This window comes from Cucumis melo, chromosome 3, assembly GCF_025177605.1.
Source record: "Cucumis melo cultivar AY chromosome 3, USDA_Cmelo_AY_1.0, whole genome shotgun sequence".
Lineage (NCBI taxonomy): Eukaryota > Viridiplantae > Streptophyta > Magnoliopsida > Cucurbitales > Cucurbitaceae > Cucumis > Cucumis melo.
The window spans coordinates 3,521,019-3,544,661 of NC_066859.1; the positions used below are offsets into that span (position 1 = coordinate 3,521,019).

Below are 23,643 nucleotides of genomic sequence, written 5' to 3' on the forward strand. Positions count from 1 at the left end.
ATAAACGTAGCAATGATGGGTCAATGTGTAGTTCCTGTTTTATTCTACACCATAACCAAACTATTCAAAGTATCAACTTTTTGTCTAATATTTTAATTATTTTTATATCTAAAACTAGTTTTGAAACATCTACAAAACGTATAGTTAAAATTCAAAATTTTAGCATATATATGAGCATTTTAAAAAAAAATCGTAAATATAGCAAAGTCTATCAATAATATAAATCTATTATTTTTTGTGCTATTTATAATTTTTCTTTTAATGTTTGATATTTAGAATGGAATGGGTATGTTGCAATTACTTTTTGACTACAAAATTTAGGGTCGGAGATTATGCTATTATTATTATTATTTTTTTTTTTTTTTGTATTTGTTTCGAAAAGGAAAATAAAAAACGAAAGCCCAAATATTAGAGTTGGGAAAGACTCATGTCAAGCTTGGGCTGGGCTCTATGATATACCCTTTTAACTTTTAAGTAAGGTTTCTTGTATAGTCCAAATCTTTGTTAGTCTCTATGACCCAAAGGACATGAACAATTTCAACTCATATTTTATATTTTATATATATATATTGTCAAAAGAGATCATAACTTTGTGTGTTAGTAACCAAATAAAATGTATATAATTAATTAAAATGCAAAATCATTGGAGTCAAAAATGCATTTTGTCTATCACGGTCGACTATCCTTTTAAGCTATATAATTGACGATATTTGAATTTTCCATTCCCGGAACCAAGGGAAAAGAAATGTGTTCTAATGAATTCTAACCAACTCCCACATGAGGCGACTGAACTGAAATTTTTTTAGAACCGATCTATCAAATTGCTCTTGGATCTGCATTGATTAGAGATTTTTCTGAAGACGGAATGGAAGCCGGAGAAGCAAGAAGGTCAGTATGTTTTTGTGTAAATTTATTATAGATTGGAGCTTTTGCTGCGTCTTGGATCTTGTTCCTGTTAACTCATACAATTATGAGAAATTTCTGCAACATTGAATATAATTTTGATATGCGAATTTCACAGGAAAATATCTAACCCTAGAATCGGAGGATTTTTCAACCAAAGTTATTATTTGATTCCTTTTTTTGTCTTTTTGTTTTTGTCTCACTTTACTACTTCGAAAGTTGTAAAGCAAAGTTCGATTTATGTTCAAAATGCTATGTTGAAGTGGCCAAAGACTTTTGAAAAACGAGAGGAAGAAATCGCTGTTAAGAATTGTTGTCTGAATTCAAAGTGTAAGTATATGTCTAAATCAGGGAAGGTAATGGAGTAAGAACCAGGTTCTTCCACTAAGCACAACACACATAGATTTACTATTTATGGTAAAATCCAAAGATCAAGACAAAGTAATCCACTCAGACACCCACCAACCCCACCTCAATATCCCCTTCTTGTTTCCCTTTTCAATTTTATTATTTTTCTTTCTAAAAGAAATTTTCCCTTCCATAATTTCAACATCTTTATAATTTCTTCTTTACGTGGAAAAGAAAACTTTTTCCACAGTCCAGGGATCGCTTCCTGTGCTTGGACAGAGTCATACGCATCTCCTACTCAGGAATAGCCATCCCCACATACCATAATCACATAATTGAAATTCCTGTTTCTTTTTTGGGGGGGCGGATATTATTGAGTATTTTGCTAGACTCTTTTTTTTTTTTTTTTTTTTTTTTTTGTAGTGATTGAAGCATTATAAAGCATATGGGTCATTGGTGGGCCAAAAAAGCAGGCTACCAGCATATTTCTGTACTAATTTAGAAAAGAAGATACTAGTGGGAAGAGGTTCTTCCACTGTTCTGTGTAGAGATTAGGCTAGGCTTTGGTGCGGTTAATCAACTCTACCCTAAATTATTTGCTTTGTGGAATATACTTTATTACTTCACTTTTTGTTATTTCTGACCCCTTTTTTAAGTGGGGGAGTTTATTTTGTTCAAATTATTTACAACTATAGTAACTAAAAGAAAAACATATCTTATGCAGGTTTGGGTAGTAGTGATGCTTAAGATCTGGTTTGATTGTGATTTAAATATATATGGTCTTGATTGAATAGAAAAATATGTGTTTGAGTCGAACATTGAATTCTTTTAGAATCTATCTCAATTATTATGACGAGTTTAGAAAACATTTAGATTTGCTTTCTGTGTTCTTTGTTTAGTTTTGTCTGGATTGTTTTATTGAACGAACTTGATAAAATAAAATAACTTGTGTCCAAATAAGATATTAGGATTAAATTTAAATGCTAAAAATTAACTAGTTTTGATTTGCGATATATAACAATGAATCAAAGGGGTCCTTTGGGCCTCCAGTAAACTGACATTGTCATTTATTTTTAAAAGTGGCGTGGAGTTGCAATGCCTTTTGCCTTAGACAAGGTTTGACTATGCTTCACACTTGATGGCGCAACTGCTAGTTAATCCTATGAACACCCATCTTTGTATCTTAGGTTACGTCTTTTTATTTAAATGCTATGGCCAAGGTTGTTGATGCCAATTTACCTATGCTAATTTCCATGCCACACATCATTGTCCTTTTATTTTGAGTTTTTATGCTCAAGTAATTTTGAGTTGTGACTATGGTGTAGTGACTATCACCACTTTTGGAATTTGTATGTGTTAGTAATACATAATTAAATTTGCCTTCAACCACTGGTTTAAACTTTTGGTGAATTGGTGGTTTAATATGGTATCAGACCAGGTGGTCTAGGGAGGTCATATGTGTTAGGAGGTCATGTGTTCAACCCCCTTGTTGTTTTCTCCCTAATTAAAAGTTGGACCTTTTAAATATTTCGAGCCCACAAATGAGGGGAGTATTAGTGATATATAATTAAATTTGTCTTCAATCAATAGCTTAAATGCTACTAAAGGGTGGAACTAGCATGTAATCTTTACCAAAAACTACCACGCTTGGTTTTCCCCGAGCAATATTGTTTTGATGGGTAGATTGTAGCTTGGTCATTATTGCCTAGTGGGCTATTCTGTTCAAAAGTTCATGAAATTTGTAGTCGTTGGTGTCATGTCAGAAATAGAACATCCATTTATAGCAAAGATGGATTTTCCAACTATGACAACCTTGCTGCTAACGCATTACGAATCAAAACAATTACTACGATACCAAAGAAATTCTGCAAGTGTCAAAAAAATATAAAGGGAAATGAAAGAGTGCAGTCATATCCACCACCCTTTATGCGACAAGCACGTTAAATCATGGTGCTGGGATTGCATAATTTCAGATGACACGGGGTTGAATATATTTGTGGCCACTTTGACCAAAATTCATAATTAACGGAAAATTGTGACAAAACCTATTGAACAAATTTGGATAAATTAATTTATGGACCATGTTTATCTAATAAAGTAGGGAACAATTCGTATATCAATTCAATTTTTTTCCTTATTGGTGTATACCTACGCTGTAGAATGTTTTATACTTATCCTAACACGGTTCTGTAGAACTACTTCTAGGAACTTCCATTTCACAATGCTTATTCGCCGGGTCTCTTGATTGATGTCTTTGTTCCATTTTCCATAAATTCATAAATCATTAATTTATAAACTTCTGAACGTGCACTTCAATAGGAAAGGCGTTTTTCACTATTACATTTTTCTTAATAATATTTCTTTCTTTTTGGTTCATTCAGGCATCGGGACCTATTCTTCTGCACGACCATTGTTTTTTATGAATGTTTTTCCCGCTGAGGCTAAAACAGCTTGCTCGTTGGACACATTTGAACTTTTGTTTCTCTTAGAATTAACCTTAGTACATGGAAATGCACATAGAAAGGTATGATCAGCACTAACCATACTGTTCAACTATTGCCAATAAATTGAGAGGAACTATTATTCTGCTATTTCGAGTATCATTTATAGGAAACTAAGGATCATGGAGAAATGAAAGTGTGATAAGCACGAACAATTGCCCTTCCCATTTGTTAATGGTCCATTTACTACCAGATATACATCTTGTATTACTTTCTAGCTGTCTTTTTAATTGACCAATTAGACGTTTAGTAGTTGGCAATCTGATTGAACAACATAACTAATTGGAAATTGGCCACTTGCAATTTTAATGAGAAAGCAGATACGTATGAGAGTGAGGGAATAAAATATTTGTGCATTAGTGGACGAAAGTCAAATCCCATCACTCTTTATTGGAAAAAGCTTATTCAGTAATGATGTTATGTAGTTTTCAACTGCAAAAGTGAGAGTAAGGTTGAATATCTTCCCAAAATATTATAAAATTCTATCATCCTTTTCTCTTAATTTTGTTTCTTGAGTGGAAATTTATTGAAAGGGAATTTCTGCAGTGTTTCTGGTCCCCTAAAGAAGCAACTAATCCCTCTTTTAATTGGGACTTTATTTTCCTCGTTTTATTGTCTAGCTCTTGCAGTTTCTGGTTGAAAATATTATTTATTCAAAGGGTTAAAAGAAATTTTATTTTTTACAGGACGGATTGAGGTCTAGAATTTCTGATGTTCTTTTGCCTAAGATCTAATTGATAGAACATCGGGGATATACCTTTAACGAACATATGAAAGATTATAAACCCATTTTCTTTTAAATCTATTCTTGTTTGTTTTTTTATAGTAGAGAAAACAGTTAGAAGATCAACACAAACAGCTACCGTGTGTAAAAGCTAACTGCTCCATATATATGGTAATGAAGTTGAAGTTCGATATTAGACAATTCATCCAAATGTGTTTGTTGGATTTTCTCCAATCTTTTCAACTTTCTTTCTTTCGTAATATATTTATTTATTCATTTATTTTCACAGCCCCACTCGATCTCCTTTAACATGGCATTATTGAATATTGCCATGAATGACAGCTACTGCTGCAGATCTGCATAGTCCCCCCCTCCCCCTCCCCCTCCCCACCACTTTTCAGCCTCAAACTTCTTTTGAGCACTTCATTCAGTCCTTTCAACTCCACTACTGTTGTCTGATGCTTAAAGTATATGGTTTCACGAGGGGGAATTCATAGCTTTCTTTCTGAGATATAGCTCAAAGAGAATTAAATAAGGAAAACCTTCAGGTTAAACCTACCTGATCAACCTTTTCATTTCTTTTCTTGTGAATGGGCGGTGAGAAAATGACCAAACTTTCAAGTGAATTAACATATTGTCAGGAACAAGAATCCAGAACAGATTGTGTAGGTATTTGTATTGTGAGACTTTACAAAGGCTATATATATTTGTCTCTTTCTGTTTATCTTACTTATATGCTTAAATTTATGGTATTGAAGATCTCGTTTGGATTTCTTTTTCCTCCTTTTTGTGGGTGTGCGGTACTTGGTAGACCTGGTTTTTCTGTTCGAGTATTAACAACTCAACGTTCGATAGGCATGAATCAAATTATTCCCTTGATGAAGCGTGTGAAATAAAATGAAACATGCTCCCTTGTTGGGTCAAGCAAACAAAAACGTTTGTTATTCCCGTGCCCTGTTTTGTCCAAAATAGAATAACAGGATTTACTACTTGGGTCTACTTAAACTTTAGTAAAACTGAGTAAGTATTAGTTGTTTCAGTTTCAATTGCTTAGGCAGTTGTACTTAAAATTCAATCAGACTAACCTTAATTATTGACACCTGATAATTATGCACATAGATACAAGGTAGAAGCAAAGCAGAAAAGATATGAGAAAAAAGGAAGGGAAAAAGAAAAAGAAAACAACGTGTAGCTAAAAGCCAAATGCTTTTTTGCAGAAAATAATGCAAAGTCTTGTGGATCCTCTATTCCTAGAATCTCTCTTTTTCCCATCTCTATCGCAGACTGATTACTCCCACACACACTTTCTTTCTCTCCAATTGCTTTAGTGGGAGCAGAGAACCTATGAATTTATATTTGGTTAGCTTCTATGCAGAATAAATGGACACTGCTGCAAAAGTGGAAAATACGTTATACCCTTTGTTATTGCAAAAATTATATGCTTAGGATTTTTCCCCCCTTTATGGGATGAGATTCTGTAGACTGAGAGTTTGATGATGAGTTGTTGGAAGAGAGATAATTGTTTTGATTGGCCCTACATCTTTAATAACTCAAACATCAGTAGCCAAAAAGATGCATGTGGACTGCCTGAGATTGGCTATTACTTTGTATTTGAAGTGTGAACTATAATCAATTCTTTTCCATAGATTTGAGCAGATATCATCAATTAATGGGATAAGGATCCGTCCTTTTTTGCTTATTTTTGGTTAAAGGGAGCTTGATTTATGTGTTTTGAGAATTTAGGCATAGTGGTTTGTGTGCAGATACACATGCGTCAGTATTTTACAAAAGCTTAAAATTACGCTTCATAAAACTGTCAAAATTTAATAATATTTAAATGATTGTTCCTTATAGTTATCAGTTTTTGAAGTAATTGGTGTTTATGCTTTCTTCTTCGTACGGTTGATATGATACATATGATACTAGTATAGTTCAATAGATACAAACATCAATTATCATTCTAAAAGTTGATGGTTTGGTTATTCACTTCCAACGAAATCGAAATGAGAAGAAAGAAAAGTTAAATATTACGATTCCCTTACAACTTTTTCTGTATTGCACACTAGAATTCTATCCATCTTAGAGGAGACCACATGTTCCAATGAAAAACTTATTACATTGATTATGTTTTTTGGTCTTCATTTTCCTTCTCTTTCATCTAAAGATTTGCTTTCTGTAAAAGTTGAGAGACAGAGGGCTAACTTCTTCCTTGCCCTAATTTTCGTGACTGTATAGTGTCTAAATTTTTTTTTGTCTGCTTTAATTTTTAAATTGTACGAACATCTTGAAGGAGACTGTTTGTGTTAGAGGTTTACAACGCATAGGCAAATATTGTTTTTCATACCTCATGACATTGCTTTATATATGTGTGTGTATTTGGAGAGGAAAAATAAATGAAGAATTTGAGTGGTTGAGTCGACTCTATATAATAACATATATATTTATATATTAAAAGATTAAGGTGAGCAAAGATGGAGAGAGAGAGGAGGGGGATTGGTCATTGGGAGTTTGGCTGAAAAAGGTTAGATCTAAGAAGAGGTTGTTTGGTACATTGAGGGGAACTGAAAAGGTTTTGGAAAAGTGATAAAAGCACAGGAAAGGAAAGCAGGTAGGAACAAAAAAAAACACATCAAATCAAACACCTTTATAAATTTAACCCCTCCCTCCTTTCCTTTCCTTTCCTTTCTCACATTATCATCCCCACATGTTACTCTTTCGCTCAGAAAGCAAAGAGTAAATTCCTTCATTACAGTGTATTAGAATACCGTAAATAAATAAAGGGAGTTAGAAGGTAAAATTTAGGTGATAGAATATCTAAGTCGGCCTTTATTATGGATCACTTTTAAGACGAGTAGGACGGGAGAAAAAGAAAGAAAAAGAAGGGAGAGGGGGGGGGGGGGGGGGGGTCCATATTCCAAAAGAGGAGGTTTCAAAATGAGTTAAACCCTATGTTGCATATGAATGGAATGTGTATGGTGGTGGTTGGAACTGAGAGTGTTACTTTCTGAATTGTGTCACTTTCAAGCTTTTTTTGAATAATAATTTTGTGTGGAGTGAAAAGGAATATGAATATGATATGATATGAAATGATATGAAGGAAGAAGGAAAGAAGAAAGGGAAGGGTTTTACTTTAGTTTTTAGTTTAAGTTTAACTTTATAGTGTGTTGTGTATGTGGGTTGGGGAGTGGGCATAAACAGCATCATGGAATACCGAGTTGGGTACAAGTTGGTTGGTGAGTCAACTCAATGAAGAAGCACCCAAAATAGTAAACATCAAAAGTGAAAAAAAAATTATAAAGAGTGTAGGCAGACACTGAGTGTGACTCACCAATGTTGTGTGTCCTCTTGGCCCCCACCCCTTAGTTGGTGGATACATTACATTACACCATCTTTCCTTTCATCTCTCTCTCTCTCTCTCCTAACACTATTTCTATGATTGAGAATCACCACCATCTCTCATCTCTCTTTGATATTTTTGGCCTCACCCTAATTCTATTAACCCTATGTTTTACTTTAATATTATTATACAAATCTTAGATCTCGTTTGATAATTATTTGGGGTCGTTTGGATTCCTTACTTCAGTTTGAGTAGAGTGAACTATTATTATCTACTTCATGTTATAATAACTAGTGTTTTTTTACTATTATTATAACTTACAATTAACTATAGTATTATATTATACTCTTTCCCATGTATTCTTTCTTTCCATGGTTTTATTTGTATGATCGAGAATCATGTCACCATCTTCCCTCTTGATTATCTTGGCCTAGCCCTAATGTTGTTAACCCTATGTTTAATTTTAATGTCACTACGCATGTTTGAAAGTGATATAATGATTAAGAAAAAAAGATATTTAAGTACAATAAACTTTGTACAATTAATTTTTATGGAAGCATATTGATGTTTGGTTTCAAGCATTTAAAATGGAAAAAATAGTCTTAAACATTGGGGCAAATTTGGTATTTTAACAAAGGAATAAAATGAGGTCAATCACTTCATAACTAATTATTGAAAAATCAATTTAAATTGAGTTTAGATTTTTCTACGATCAATTTCAACATTTTTAAATATCAATATTTGAAAGAAAATTGATTTTTGGTCCTATCAAGATCATTGTTAATCGTATACTTGGATTTTCTTTGATATATATATATATATTGTGCTTAGGTTTTCCATTTTTTAAACTAAGCCAATAAATATTGTTTATAGCATAAATTTATTTGTTTAGTTATCGACTACTTAAAGAGTTTAAAATATAAGTTAAAAAGAAAATGTAAATCTGATTTTTTGTTTTTAAATATTAAACTTACAAACATTACTTCAATTGGTAAGTTTCTTTATTTGGTCTTCACTTTCTATTGATATTTCAAAAATCAAATTAAATAAAATTTTCAAAAAACTATTGAAAGATTGAGCGGAAACACTCGAGACAAAAATTAAATTGGCGTCAATTTTAGGATTGTAGTTGTTAAATTTTTGTTTTTCTATAAAAAGTTAGTCTAAGAACTAAAATATTTTGAGAGAAAAAAAAAAAAAAAAAACAAAACAAACAAACATAATTGACCTTTATAATTAGGATCAAAACTTACATATGGTTAGCAGCATGCTTTTTTCTTTTTTAGGATTTTATTAAAAGGAAGTTCACTCTAAACTAATTGTGAGAACATACTAAATATTATATACATATATGTGGATTAATGTTATCGTGTATTTGGATTACATTTTCAAATGTTTAATTTAAAAACTAAATTATTCAAAAAAAATTAATATGTTTAGAAACTATTCAAAACTATTTTTTAAAATGTATTTTAAATAATTTTTCACAATAACAAATTTAAATAAAAATAGGAAAACATTTTTTTCTTAATTCAATTTAAATGGATTCATTATCTATTTGTAATTAGGATAAGAGACGTTGTAGCTTCAACTTTAAATCACAATCAAAACAGAAGAAAGAAAACTAATAGGAAACTTGATTGAAAAGAAAAGCAAGAAATTAAAGTTCTACTTAAACAAATAAAATTAAGTCTATAATCTCTTTTCGTCTCGATTTGATATCTATTTTTTACCTCTATTTTAAGGGGCGGGGTTAAAATTTAAAAACTTAAAATATAATTTTTAAAGTTATTTTATTATTCTTTTCAAAAACCAAAAAGAGAAAAAAAAAAAAAAAAACCACAGTAATTAGACTGACCCTAAAAGTTTTAAGGTTAATCACAAAAATCATATCTAAAGTAGGACTGTAATGATAATGATATACTTAGACTATTAAACTCACGTATAATTATATAAATAGTATTTGATTATATAAGTTTGAATATTAAATTGCTATCTTATTTTGGTCCAACCATTTCAATTATCGTCGGTTTAAATGGTCTAATTTTAACAATTTTAGGGGGTGACCTACAACTTTGAATGTCAGTGTCGTCAAATGAACATCTTGATTGTCAACGAACAGTAGTTATTGTTAATGATCGATCATCCAATGTAGTTGGACTCTCATGTCGATCAGAATGAATCATCCTTTCCACGGAGGTAAATCTTTGTTTGCTAGGCAAGTATAATAAACGATCATAGTAATGGTTAATGACCAAAAGCCATGACCCTTGGCAACCGATTGTTATGATGGCCGGTGACCAACTAATTGCCTTAATCATTGGTGATTGTTGACTGTTTTTGCCATTGTTAGACGACTGTCTTCACCAAGGCTTCCTACACTGATGTTTTCCATGAATTTTAATAGTAAACACTATTCAAGCCATGGATTAGCTTTTCTTTCTAATTCAATCTAGAAAATTCGTTGGCCAACTTTGAACTTCGAACACCACCCTCAGTGACCATTGTTGGCTAACCACTAGGTGTCATTTCTGACAACTCCTATGGCAACTTCCAACCACCAACTTTACGTGACTATCGCCAACCTTGAAAAATTAATAAAAATGAATTTTTGAAAACTCTTAAAACACATTTTCTCATTTTTCTACTTATTTTCTTACGGAGTTTTTTTAATATCTTTTTTCTTTGTTTAAAATTAATCTTTACTTTATTTTAGGAGATTTTATTTTTCTTATTTTACTTTTTCTAATTTTTCATAGGTGAAAATTGATGATGATCTTTTAAGTATAAGTCAAATATTAATATATTGGTAATATAGTAAAAATTGTAAATATATATTGCATATACAATGGTTTATCGTTAGTTTAATAATATTTTTCATTTTTTTCGTTGGTCAACTTAATTAGAAGACTTGAAACTTATTTGATTTACTTAAGAAAAAAAAAACATTTTTAAACTCGTTTTTATTTAAATCCTTTTGACAAAAGTGGTTTGAAATACATTTCATGCATATCACAGGAAGATAACCATAACTATGACTAAAAGTAACTTCAATTGATTCTCGCCTTTGCTTGACCCTTTTAATGTTGCTTAATTGAAACTTTTGCAAACCCCATCCAATTATATTTTGTGAATGATTCGTAATATTCCTAATTAGACCAAATATGTTAATGTATCTATAATCAAAGTTATTGTTGATGAATGTTAAAATTTCTTACTTTTACATTATTGTCATGAAAATTAATAGCGTTAGAAATTGAATTAGAGGTACCGAATATAAAAAAAAATATTAATTAAAAAATTTGATACATTATAAATTTAAGATATACAACTAAAAAAATTAAACAAATTAGCTAAATCTAGAAATTTAGTTCAAACGCATGGATCGGAAATTCAGATTTTCAAATCCAGCGTCTAAAACACGGGCATCAGAAATCTTTAATTTTGAGGAATTTGATTCTAAACCTGGGCACGAAACTCTCGATTAAAATGATCGGGTACTTTGAAGAGGTAATTTTTGGGAGTTGGGGAAGGTATTAAAACAAAAGAAGAAAAAGAAAGAAAAGAAGTGTTTGTTAAAAGGGAAATAGTAATAGAATTAAAGAGAATATGAATTTGAAAAAGAAAGAAGGAAGATAGAAAATAAAAGTGAAAGAGAGTGAAAGATCTTTGGCCTAAGATATGTAGAATCTATGCCATCCTCGACCCCTCTCCTCTATACAGTTCTTTGTTGTAAAAAATGCCTTTCTCAATATCCCAATGGCCCACACTTATTTGGCTGGGTCCCACATTTCACCACCATTGTCATTCCTCTTGCCACGTCATCCCCCCCTTTTTATATATATACAAATATTTATATTTGGAATTCTCTCTTATTCTTACAATTTCATTCTCATTTTCTTTTCCTTTTCCTCGATTTTCTGATTTATAAAAACACACTCAAAACACTGAGAGTGAGTGAGAAAGAGCCTTTTTCTTTCTTTTTTCAAATCAAAACAAAAAAAAAAAAGAAAAAAGAAAAGAAAAGAAATTTGTATATTATTATTGTTAAAAAGAAAAAAATATTAATAAATAATAATAAAAAAAGAAATTAATCTGATATCTTAATTTTGTATGCTCGGCGGTGATGCCAACGGCGGTAAGTTCAGCTCGGCAATGTTTAGCACCAGATGCAGCTCACGCGCTCGACGAGGCGGTGGCAGTAGCACGCCGCCGTGGACATGCTCAAACGACGTCCCTTCACGCCATATCCGCTCTTCTCTCTCTCCCTTCCTCCGCCCTACGCGACGCCTGTGCACGCGCCCGTAAAACCACCGCCTATTCTCCTCGTCTTCAATTCAAAGCACTCGAGCTCTGTCTCAGCGTCTCTCTCGACAGAGTCCCTTCCACTCAAATCTCCGACGACCCTCCCGTTTCCAACTCCCTCATGGCTGCCATTAAGCGCTCTCAGGCCAACCAGCGCCGCCAGCCCGAGAATTTCCATTTGTATCACCAGCTATCTCACCAATCCTCCATTGCTTGCGTCAAAGTCGAGCTCCAGCATTTCCTTCTCTCCATACTCGACGATCCTGTCGTCAGTCGGGTTTTTGGTGAAGCCGGATTCCGGAGCTCCGAAATTAAGCTTGCGATTATTCGCCCTTTTCCTCAGCTTCTTCGTTATACTTCTCGTACTAGAGGCCCCCCTTTGTTCCTCTGTAATTTGATGGATTGTTCCGATTCTAATCGCCGGGGTTTCTTGTTTCCCCTTTCTGAATTTCGCGATGGGGATAACGACGACAACAATCGCAGAATTGGAGAGGTTTTGGGGAGAAACAGGGGAAGGAATCCCCTGCTTGTTGGAGTATCTGCTTACGTTGCGCTCAAGGGTTTCACTGACGCTATTGAGAAACGAAACGAGAATTTCTTACCAGAGGAACTTGCTGGTGTTAGAACTGTTTGTCTTGAGAACGATTTCTCTAGGTTTTTATCTGAGAATTCCGAAATGGGGTCTTTGAATATGAGATTTGTGGAAGTTGTACAGATGGTGGAGCAATCCCCGGAGCCTGGATTGATAGTGAATTTCGGAGATTTGAAGGCATTTGTTGGCGAAAATTTTACTGATGATCGAGCAAGCCATATTGTTGGCCAATTGAAAAAGTTGGTCGACGTTCATGGTGATAAAGTTTGGCTGATCGGCGCCGCTTCAAGCTATGAAACTTATTTGAGATTTGTAACGAAATTTCCTTCGATTGAGAAGGATTGGGATTTGAATCTTTTGCCCATCACTTCTCTTAGACCTGAATCATATCCCAGGTCCAGGTTAGTCTCCAAATCTTCTTGGAACTTGATTTAAACTTTTTCATAAAGACCTTGTTCATGAATTTTAAGGACTTAAAAGTCAATACTGGAGGTAGTTCAAATATAATATCGTCTGTAGGGATAAGAACAGTTGTTTCATGGTTGGATCAGTCTCCTTTTCTCTTTATGTTGTAATCTGCCATACACATATGGAAATTCTTGCCTTTTCATAGTGAGATTTAATTATTTACAAATTCATATGTTTTGTTGTGTAGTTTTCTGTTGTTTAGGGTTTTTAGAGGAGCATCCCTTAAATTTGATTAAAACAAGATTGCTGATGGCATGTAAAAAGTTGTCTCATATCTCTTAAGAGGATTTTTTTCTTTTTTAATTAGAAGTTTTGGTATGAAGTGAACCCAACTTTACAGATCACCCTACAATACTCGAAGTCTGGTGACACTTATAAAAAACAATCCTCGTAGAAATCTGGTGATATCTCTCTTTTCTTCCTCCTAAGATATCATAGATATATTGTTAATATGAATGTGAATTTAAATAAATACTGATGATGAAGATTCAACTTACTTAAGAGGTGTTAACTAGTTAATTAAAGTACTTCAGATATCGATGTTTTCTTCCTGAGGAGAAGCCAACTTTTATCTTTTTTTTTTAAATCCATTTTCTGTTTCAGTTTACTTATTGTATCTTTGGATCTTATAAATTATCCTATTGATCACTACAGTTTGATGGGATCATTTGTACCTCTTGGTGGATTCTTTTCCACACCTTCTGATGCAACTATCCCTTTGAATGGTTCATACCAACATCCTTCTCGCTGTCTCCAATGTGACAAAAGCTGTGAAGAAGAAGTAATTGCTGCTTCAAAGGGTGTTTTTACTCCCCCGCTTTCCGAGCAGTACCAATCTAGCCTGCCTTCTTGGATGCAAATGACTGAACTTAGCAGCTTCGATGCATTTGATGCAAAGGTGAGTGTTTGCTTTCAAATTCAGTTCTCAATTTATAAAGGAGTTCAGTATTCCGATGCTATGGCAGTGCTTTTCATGTTCTAAGATATGTTTGTTTTAGATAGAAGCTATATACTTATCTATTTCTATACTGTTTATTTCACTCTTCATGGTGCTTTGGTAATTGAGGATTTTTATAACAATCCATTGTGAGGACTGATATGTAGTTTAGTTTAGAGAATCCTGTACATTTCTTGTGTAAAAGCTAGTTCATACGTCTTCAGTGCAGACCAGAGATGATGGACTGGTACTGAGTGCCAAAATTGCAGGGTTCCAAAAGAAATGGGACAATATATGTCAGCGTCTTCATCACGGTCCACCATTAAAAGAAGCACCCATGTTTCCAACGGTTGTTGGCTTCCAAGTCACTGAAGATAAAAGGGAAGATGCTGCTGTCATCCACTGCAGCCCCAGTGCCTGTGCTTCATCTCACAAGGATTCATCCACAGATTTGAACTCCAGAAATTTCATGGATTTGCCTAAGGTTTCTCTCTTGAGATCAAATACTTTTCCTTTATCTGGCAAGGGGAGTAACGAGAATTTCCTGTCCAAACTTCAGGAAGGAATGCCTAAAACTGAAGATCTGGAGTTAAGGAGTCGCAACTCTCCTTTCAGCTTGTCCATTTCCAGCATTGATGATGAAAATCGAACATCTTCCCCATCTGCGGGTTCTGTCACAACAGATTTAGGATTGGGGATAGTTTCTTTGCCTACCAGTTATAAGCTGAAGAAACCATTAAATCCTAATAGCGCAGACTTTCCATCTGACTTGTCAGGCTGCTGTTCAACAAATGTTGATTTGGTCAACGGTAAAGTTTGTAATGGCTTCACTCCATCTTCATCCTGTTCCAGCCATCCTGAACAAAGAGGACAGATGAATGCTATGGATATCAAAACACTCTTTCGATTGCTCAAGGAAAGAGTTTTCTGGCAAGATCAGGCTGTGAGTATCATTAGTCAAACAATATCCCAACGCCAACGCCATGGATCTAATTTGAGGGGGGACATATGGTTCAACTTTGTTGGTCCTGATAAGTTTGGTAAAAAAAGAGTTGGTATTGCACTTTCTGAGATAATGTATGGCAATAAGGATCAGTTCATATGTGTTGATTTAAGTTCCCAAGATGGGATGGTCAATCCCGATACTCCACGAATTAAAAGTTACAGTGCAGAATTCCGAGGGAAAACTGTTCTCGATTTTGTTGCTGCTGAGTTGAGGAAGCAACCCTTATCCATTGTTATGCTTGAAAATGTCGACAAAGCTGAACTTCTTGATCAAAACAGATTGTCACAAGCTATTCAAACTGGTAAACTTTCAGATCTGCAAGGAAGAGAAGTTAGCATTAAAAATGCGATATTCATGACAACCACAACATCTTTGATTACAGAACATCAAATAACTTTCCCCACCAAGCAAATGGTCAAGTATTCTGAAGAAAGACTCTTGAAAGCAAAATGTTGGCCATTGCGCATAGAAGTTGCTTCAAGCTTTGGAGATCAAACAAACCGAAGCAAGACGGTCTCTGATACCGAGAGAAAGAGCATTCCTAACCCCTTCTTTATGAGCAAAAGGAAGCTCAACGTCATAGATAAATCTTCAGACCACCATGAAAAATCTGAAATAGTGAAACGGAGTAATAAGACGCCAACGTCAAACAAATTCCTGGATTTGAATCGGCCTGCAGAAGAAAATCCCCAGCATGACATTGATGGTGATTGCACTGATAATGATTCCACTTCTGAGATCTCCAAAACATGGTTACAAGAATTTTGTAACCACATTGATCAAGTAGTAATTTTCAAGCCATTTGATTTTGATGGTCTTGCTGAGAAAATTCAAAAGGACGTTAAGAAGATATTCCACAGTGTGTTTGGCTCAGAATACATGCTTGAAATTGACTCAATGGTCATGGAACAATTGCTTGCAGCTGCTTATATTTCATATGGGAACAAAGATGTTGATGATTGGATGGAACAAGTTCTAAGCAGAAAATTCTTAGAAGTAAAAAGAATACACATACTCTCTTCTTATTCCATTATCAAACTTACTACATGTGATCAGGAGCTTTCATTGGAGGAAAAAACAGCAGAAGTATGTCTTCCTCAGAGAATCATTTTCGATCCAAAGTCATGTTCTAGCTAAGATGTAAAATGTAGTATCATGTAATCTAGTAAAACCTTGCTTAGCCTGTAAATCCCATAATTTTGTTGGGTTTTCTTTTTCCAGGGTATGTTATGTAAGATATGATATGTAGTTGCGTGATGAAGTTCAACAAGTTATTAGCCATTCACCATTGTTTTTGCTTGCATTTTTTCCCTAGTTTGATGTTCGGATTTCAATGGATTCCACAACGATTAGCATTGCATGTACCATTAACTAGAGATTGAATCTGTTTATTGTTTTCCTCTTTCGAGTTTTAGTTAGTTTCAACGTTGATATTAGGCACGTTGTTGTGCTCGATAAAATCATTAACCTTAGAGAATATAATTATTTGAGGGTTAATATAATTATTCGAGGTGAGAAGTAAATGGATTTCAATTAATACCATATCAGCACACAATACAATCAATTAAAACTACTGCTCATGTTCTTTTCGGGAGCTAAGAGACATGTACATCAAATATATCAAAATAGTAAGGGTAAAAACAGGTTGGGTTGGGTTAGGTTGGATTGAGATACATTCTCAACCCAACCTATATTTTTGGGTTGGTTGGGTTGGCAAGATGAATAACCCAAATTAATTTTTCAGTCCAACCCAATCCAACCCGTAAAATATGAGTTGGGTTGTTGAGTTGTATTGTTTTTTTTTTTTTTCATTTCTAATGTTTGTAAAGTTTAAAATTGTTGTACCTGTTCAATATTCATAAATCCAAAATTTCAAACATATATAAATTGAAAGAACCACACGGTCGTGTAAATATGATCTAAATGATCACTTACTAAGTCAACACAATCGTTTAGCATGGTCAACACAATCTTTTAGATTTGAATACCTTTTTCAAAAAGAATTATACGATCGTGTGGATATGATGTAAACGATCGTTTACTATAGCCAACACGATAATTTATCGTGGTCAACATAATCTTTTAGATTTGAAGCATTTTTTTCATCGTTAAAAAGAACTACACGATCATGTTGATACTACCTACACGATCATGTATTTTTCCTAATTTATAAATATACACATATATTATTAATTTGGGTTGGGTTGGATTGAACCATTTTTCAACGCCCATCCCAAGAAAAAAACCAAAACTTTCAACCTAACCCAACCCACATTTTAAACTAATCCAAACCATGAGTTGGATAGTTCGGGTTGTTGGATTATTCAGGTTATTCTTGCACCTTTATGAATCAGTAGGTTTTCTTAATTCTAATTGATTGGACATTCTCACTTTTATGTTTTGAAAATGACTCGGACTTTCATATTGCTTCACATGAGATATTGAGTTCTTCAATGTCCAACGATGTTATCTTGGATACATATAGTTATCTATTATTCAGTAAAGTTATACTTACAATGGCAGTTATACACTTTACTTCGAAGAAATAGAAAAATTACATAATTTATATTATTCATGTACTTTATTGAGACTTCACGACTAATGTGCTAGTGGGTTACATTCAACACTCTAATCCCTCACATTAAATGAACTGTATCCAATATTCTAGACATTATGGTCAAGTATGAAATTTAGGACAACTCTATAAACAAAACGGTTTTTGAATCAAATGGTAATGTTCAATAAAATCATCTTTGGTCGGTTGCTAAATGTTCACATGGTATACAATGATCAGTTGTTCCACCACTTCTTATTTGGAATTTTGGGAAAGAATGTTACATTCACACCAAAGGAATTTAACTTGCTAATTGGTTTGTGATCGGCTGATGTAACGATTCAAAGAGACACATGTGGTGAGAGACTACAGGAGCTCATACTTGAACCAAGGCTCCGGAAGGAGAAAGAGAAAACATGTTCGGAGGTAGAGAAAATCTTCAAACAATTCAGTTTTACAAATGACAGAGACGTTGTGAAGGTTGCACTTGCGTTATTCATTGAGGTTGTAATAGGATGAAAAGAACAAGAAAACTCAATTTGATGTGGAAATGTTAGTAATTGTCGACGACCAAGAGGTGCTTAGGAATTATGATTGGTTGTCTGTCTTTTTTAATCGTTTGTTGTGTAGTATGAAATCTATTATACGAGGAAAGAAGGATACATACGAATTGAGAAATGCAGATAATCCCAAATTAAAGTAGTTCAATACTACAACATTAAGGGGTCGTTTGGGGGAAGGGTAGAGTTATGGGGGATAAGGATTATGATAATCCTAGAGTTATGATAAAACTAGTGTTATGATAATATTTGTTTGGGAGAAGGGTTATTATCCGTAGTGTTGTAATAATATGTGTTTGGGAGAATGATTATGAATAATAGTGTTATGATAGTATGTGTTTGAGGAAATGATTATAATAGGTAGTGTTATGATAATACTTGTTTGGGGGATGAATTATGATTGTAGTGTTATGATAATACTTGTTTGGAGGAAGGATTATGGTACTAGTGTTGTGTTAAATTTTTTAATTTGAAAATAAACAATATTAATATATATAATTATAATAAATCATAATAATTTTTGTAAATATGATTTTAATTATTTTTCCTATAGACCCCGTTCATTTCATAAAGTCAAATTTTAAATCGTTATGTTGCGCCTTGTTTCTTACTTTTTGTCCTTGTGTCGTTCACACGTATAGTCTTACCCCATTAAAGCAATGCAAATAGAAATTTGAATACGACATGCACGGAGGAGTTGGATTACTTCAAATATGGTTCACATAACAACATAATTACGAAACACATGACAAGGTAGAAAAATAGTAAACATAGCAGATACACAATAAAACTAACAAGATAAACAAAGGAACGTGGTTAAGCACTCATGGATTTTCTTGGAGAATCATCATACAGTAGTCAAACTTCAGCTCATCAGGTACAACAAGGAATGCTTTCATGTCATCAATATTATGCATCAAGACATGCATACAGCGACACCTGTCGATTTTAGTAAGTTTGGGGACGACCTATAATTGTTGAACAACCTCCTGTCGTGTCGCGCTTGCATCTTGATTCCTTAAGATCGACCATTCTGCAATGCAGTTGAGCTGGTCATTGGCACACTCTATGGCATTTGAAATTATGTCTGCGGTCTCTACAGGCTAGTCACGGTCTCTTCCTCTTTGACCCACTTGAAGCATTCCTACTGTCACCTGACCGCTCAGGTCGACTGCCCATAAATTCACCAAGCAACATGTTTAGTCCTTGACTAAACATAATAGGGATCTCCATATCATTGCCATCGCCAATGGCAAATCCCTCGTACCTGAAATGGACATTCTACCCCACATCCGTAAATATCTCTAAGCGCCCTCCCGTCACACGGTCTCTCCCAAAGACATAGGAAAGGTCGTCGTAATGGAGAAAGGATCTGTTTAGTAGGTCCTTCATAGCAGGATGACTCTGTTGAAGTGTTAAAGTGGATGGAGTTAGTTTATCTTTGATTATAAAAGAGTAATGCAAAAGACAAGAAATAGCGTACTTTCATCCAATTATCGAATACATCCTTTTCGACAATGATGCACTTCAATTCATCGTTGTAGCCAAAACCACTGTAGGGCGGGCCGCGCATCTCGGATATAGCACGAAACATTTTCTTCATTGTTTTTATACGACTATCGATAGTCATGGCCTAGATGTTATGACCTGGTATCTTCTGAGCCATCATTCTTGCAAGCTAACTATGGTACCCGGGTCTAAAAATTTTGTTGTCGGACTTCCAACCACCGCTGTTGACCAACTTCACTAGACATTCCATGAGGGTTGCGTTCTCCTCTTTTGTCCACAAGTGCTTGGGACCCTTAAAGAACTTGCTATACTAAAAAAAACACAATCATATTAGTCAACAGAGTAAAGCTACGAAGAAGGCACATAATATAAAAGAGTGTGCTTCAAGTGAATTTCCAGTGTATCATTCATATTAATGGTCAAGAAATACATTGATATAACAAACACTGAATTACTCTAACAAACATATTTTGAAGGCTTTAACGCGACCAGTAAGGGAAACGTAAACAACGAACTACTAATTCATCTAATCGTGCTACTGATTACGTAACTCCCAATCACTGAACATTTCTTCGGCTAGCTCGTCCTTCCAGGCACTTCATTCGTTTGATGTCTCAATGTAGTGTATATCATCTTCTTCCATTTTCGCGTAAGTTGAATCACCCTCATCTACATCAGGTGCTATGCCGACGTTTGTCATCTCTCTATTGATGAGTTTGTGAAGTAGACAACATGCAAGTATCGTTCACATTGGACTTGTATAGGGTAGTATGACTTTTCTCAAAGGATTACCCAGACCCTTCAACAGACCAAAAGCTTATTTAATTACATTTCGTGCAAAAGAATGTTTCATGTTGAAGAACTTTTTCGTTGTTGACGGTGGATTTTTCGCTCCACGCCACTCTTGAAGGTTGTATCTTTGCCCTCTGTATGGAGCTTGGAAACCTTCAACATCAAGGTACTCGACATTGCATAGGTAGTAAAATCCTATGATGACATCACACGCTTTAAATGACGATGCTTAGGCACAATAAAATTTTGTTGACAAAAAAATTGGACTTACATACCCTTCGGCACCTTCAAGTCGTTCGGTCTTGAAATAGCATCTTGAAGGATGCAAGAGTCGGCAGCGGATCCTTCCCAGCCGGCTAGTACGAAAACAAAATTGCCTTTGGTATCACAGACTCCAAAGACGTTTGTGACAACATCACCCTTTCGTGTTCTATATCGCGACCTCTCATGTGCTGGAACGTTCCCCTTGATATATGTGTTGTCTAATGCACCAAGGCAATTATGCATTGTATAAAGACTAGGGAATTAGCAAGTTTCACCTCTTCACGTTTGAGTATGTAGTTTGAATTAAAAAAAATGATCCTCAAACCACCTCCAACGTAGATCTTTGCACTCGTTTGTAACTGGTTGTGATTTTTTCAATAACTCGTCCCATAAGACTGCCAACAATACTATGTTGAAGTCCTGTGAAACTGTTTCACTGGATCGCACGAACTCTCGTTGAATCTCTCGATTCTTCACGTCATGCGCCAGTACGTGGAGGAACATTGTGACCATCTCCTCAACATCAACAATTTCCAGGGACACTAATCCAAAGAAGGTTCTAAGTATGTGGCATAGAATGGGGAAACATTTTTGGTCCATTCTTGTACTTTGCCGACATACTAGGTCAGACTTATAGATCATGCAGAAGTATGCTAATTGCCTAATTCTAATGCTAGTCTCATAAGGTACATGGGTTATCCTCTTGGTATCGTTATGTAACCACTCCAACATTAGTAGTAACTGATGTTGGGATGTCAGGAACGTGGTAAGTATGGAAGCTAATTCATATTCATCCATTACAACTTCTATATTGATATCCTGTTGAAAGAAATGGTCCTTTAAGCTTGGAACAATTTTTTTTTTAAAAAAAGCAAAGACATCTCATTACAACACAGGAACGAGAGTACATGAATCATGATTTTTTGTTAACAAGTATTAAGTGTGACGGAAATAGCAGCGATACTATTGAAGTTGTTAGGTTTCTTAAATACGCATTATACGACTATGAATTTCTAATGCTTCAAAAACTTATGTCGCATGTGTAATAGTATCATTTATTTATCTGTTGTTTTCTTTCAAAAGTCAATGATATTTTGAGATGCATTTTATACCAAAAAAATGTATGGTACTTTCGCATAAGTAATCCATATTTTGTAGAAAACACTAGTATATGTAGTATGCCTCTAAACATTTTTTATCCTATAATTGTAGTAAAAATTGAGTAAAAAAACTTGGTTTTATACGGTTTTGCAAATTAAAATAAAATTTGTTACATTGCTAAATAAAGAGAATGATTTTCTTTTGTTCAGAAGCTTAATTTTGGAAAATGAAACATTTGTTTTTTTTGTTAAATTTCAAATGATAGTCTTGGTTTTTGGTATGGTAGTTTTTTTATGATCATTTCGTGATTTGTATTTTTCCCAATACGAAATTGGAAGTTGGGAAAAGGATATGAAATTTTATTTTCATAAATTGAAGTGAGTGGAAAATACAATGATTGTTTATAACTACTTTGAATTTCCTATGTGCATGTTTTAATATATTTATGTTTGTGAAATAATTTATTCCTAAGGTACATGAACATGTGAATGAAGTGCGATTTAGATATTTGAAAAAATTAAAATAAAAATATGGTACATCTAAGGAGTGCAGCATAGGTGTTGAAAAAGAATCCAGTAGGGGTCAAAGGATGTGAAGACTGTGTTATGATATTACACGAAAGAGAGTTAAACAATGACATACATTGAACGAATTAGCCATGAGAGGGACTCAAGAGAGGGGTGACATTGACGCTCCATTCAAGTTTTATACATGATAATGTTTGGTTTTACAACACAGAGAGTATGGAAATACCAAATACATACAAAACACACAAAATTATTCTTAACAACTTAGAGAACAAAAAATTATTCATAAGATTATTCATAACAACACAAAAAGGGGCTTCATAAGAACACAGAAAATGATTCATACAAAAGTATTTCATAACAACACAGATAATTTGCAAATAAGCAAAGATAAATGCATAAAAAAAATTCAGAAAGGGATCACATCATCGACTTTAATGAAATTTTACAAACCAGATAGAAGATCGACCATCTTGCTGTGCTCCACCATTACCCCTTCGGGCTCATGTGTAGCAAATATTCTTTGAGGGCTAGGTCAGTGTAGGTTATTTGCATCGAAGGCCATTTAGGTCCAAATGAAAACCAGGAACATGGACGTTGAAGTGACAAGGGCACGTTAGAGCGACAAGGGGGAAGTCGAACCGACGTCAAAAAAGCAAAACCATGCAACAAATGCGAGAGAGGGAGGAGAATAGTTTCGGGGGCTACGTGTTTCTCACAACCATTCAATGAAACTTTTTAAATTGAAACCCTAAAATCTTTTGGAGGTAGCGACGAAACTTAGCCATCAACGAAAGGGCTTTTGGTTTTCAAGATCTGAGAAACCGAAAAGGAAAAGAAGTTCGGAGATGAAGATATAGAAAACGATAGTCGATTGAGAGAGAAAAATTTAGAGAAAACATTGATATATACTTTTTTCTAAGAAGAAGAGGACAACAGAAAAGAAAGGACGACAAAGATAAGGGAAGATGATGATTTGACCATGGAGTACCGGAGGGATTGAGACGAGTTACGACCAACCAAAATGAGGGTCATGGAGAAGAGTAACAGGGGACTGAATGATGGCTTAAGAGGGATTATGGTAAGAGTTATGGGGTAAGGGGGATTAGGTACCTACTCCCCCTCTTATCTTTACCCTTGCCGCAAACAAGGAGTGGACCGCCCACTCCTAACCCCCCTTAATCCCTCCCCCAAACATACTCTAAGGGTTATGTA

The 23,643-nt window shown here is 34.3% G+C and overlaps 2 protein-coding genes and 1 long non-coding RNA gene across 4 annotated transcripts; 2 read left to right on the top strand and 1 right to left on the bottom strand.

Moving 5' to 3' along the window:
* Positions 1-592: 592 nt before the first annotated feature.
* On the top strand, positions 593-3,962 carry LOC103485577 (uncharacterized). The gene is made up of 2 exons (XR_536871.3): positions 593-888; positions 3,633-3,962. It is a non-coding gene; the product is annotated as an uncharacterized LOC103485577 (long non-coding RNA).
* Positions 3,963-11,470: 7,508 nt separating this feature from the next.
* Positions 11,471-16,409, top strand: LOC103485578 (protein SMAX1-LIKE 7). Of its 2 annotated transcripts, XM_008443248.3 has the most exons (4): positions 11,698-13,111; positions 13,833-14,076; positions 14,345-14,599; positions 14,675-16,409. In XM_008443248.3, the coding sequence occupies exons 1-4, from the start codon at positions 11,940-11,942 to the stop codon at positions 16,256-16,258; spliced, it is 3,255 nt and encodes a 1,084-aa protein (XP_008441470.1). In that variant the 5' UTR covers positions 11,698-11,939; the 3' UTR covers positions 16,259-16,409. The 2 variants fall into 2 exon arrangements, with proteins under 2 accessions (XP_008441469.1, XP_008441470.1); XM_008443247.3 differs by having other exon boundaries at positions 11,471-13,111; positions 14,345-16,409.
* A 2,933-nt stretch (positions 16,410-19,342) lies between these two features.
* On the bottom strand, positions 19,343-21,043 carry LOC107990502 (uncharacterized). Its single transcript, XM_017043914.1, has 4 exons — positions 20,812-21,043; positions 20,574-20,731; positions 19,927-20,054; positions 19,343-19,502 (listed from the first exon to the last, which is right to left on the bottom strand). The coding sequence occupies exons 1-4, from the start codon at positions 21,041-21,043 to the stop codon at positions 19,343-19,345; spliced, it is 678 nt and encodes a 225-aa protein (XP_016899403.1).
* Between the last annotated feature and the right edge of the window lie 2,600 nt (positions 21,044-23,643).

Coding starts and splice junctions, on each gene's coding strand:
- LOC103485578 (XM_008443247.3), top strand. CDS start 11,940: ATGCCAACGGCGGTAAGTTCAGCTCGGCAATGTTTAGCACCAGATGCA. Junction 13,112..13,832: donor GAATCATATCCCAGGTCCAG/GTTAGTCTCCAA, acceptor TGATCACTACAG/TTTGATGGGATCATTTGTAC. Junction 14,077..14,344: donor TCGATGCATTTGATGCAAAG/GTGAGTGTTTGC, acceptor TCTTCAGTGCAG/ACCAGAGATGATGGACTGGT.
- LOC107990502 (XM_017043914.1), bottom strand. CDS start 21,043: ATGCATAATTGCCTTGGTGCATTAGACAACACATATATCAAGGGGAAC. Junction 20,732..20,811: donor CGACTTGAAGGTGCCGAAGG/GTATGTAAGTCC, acceptor ATGTCATCATAG/GATTTTACTACCTATGCAAT. Junction 19,503..19,926: donor AACAAAATTTTTAGACCCGG/GTACCATAGTTA, acceptor TGTCCATTTCAG/GTACGAGGGATTTGCCATTG.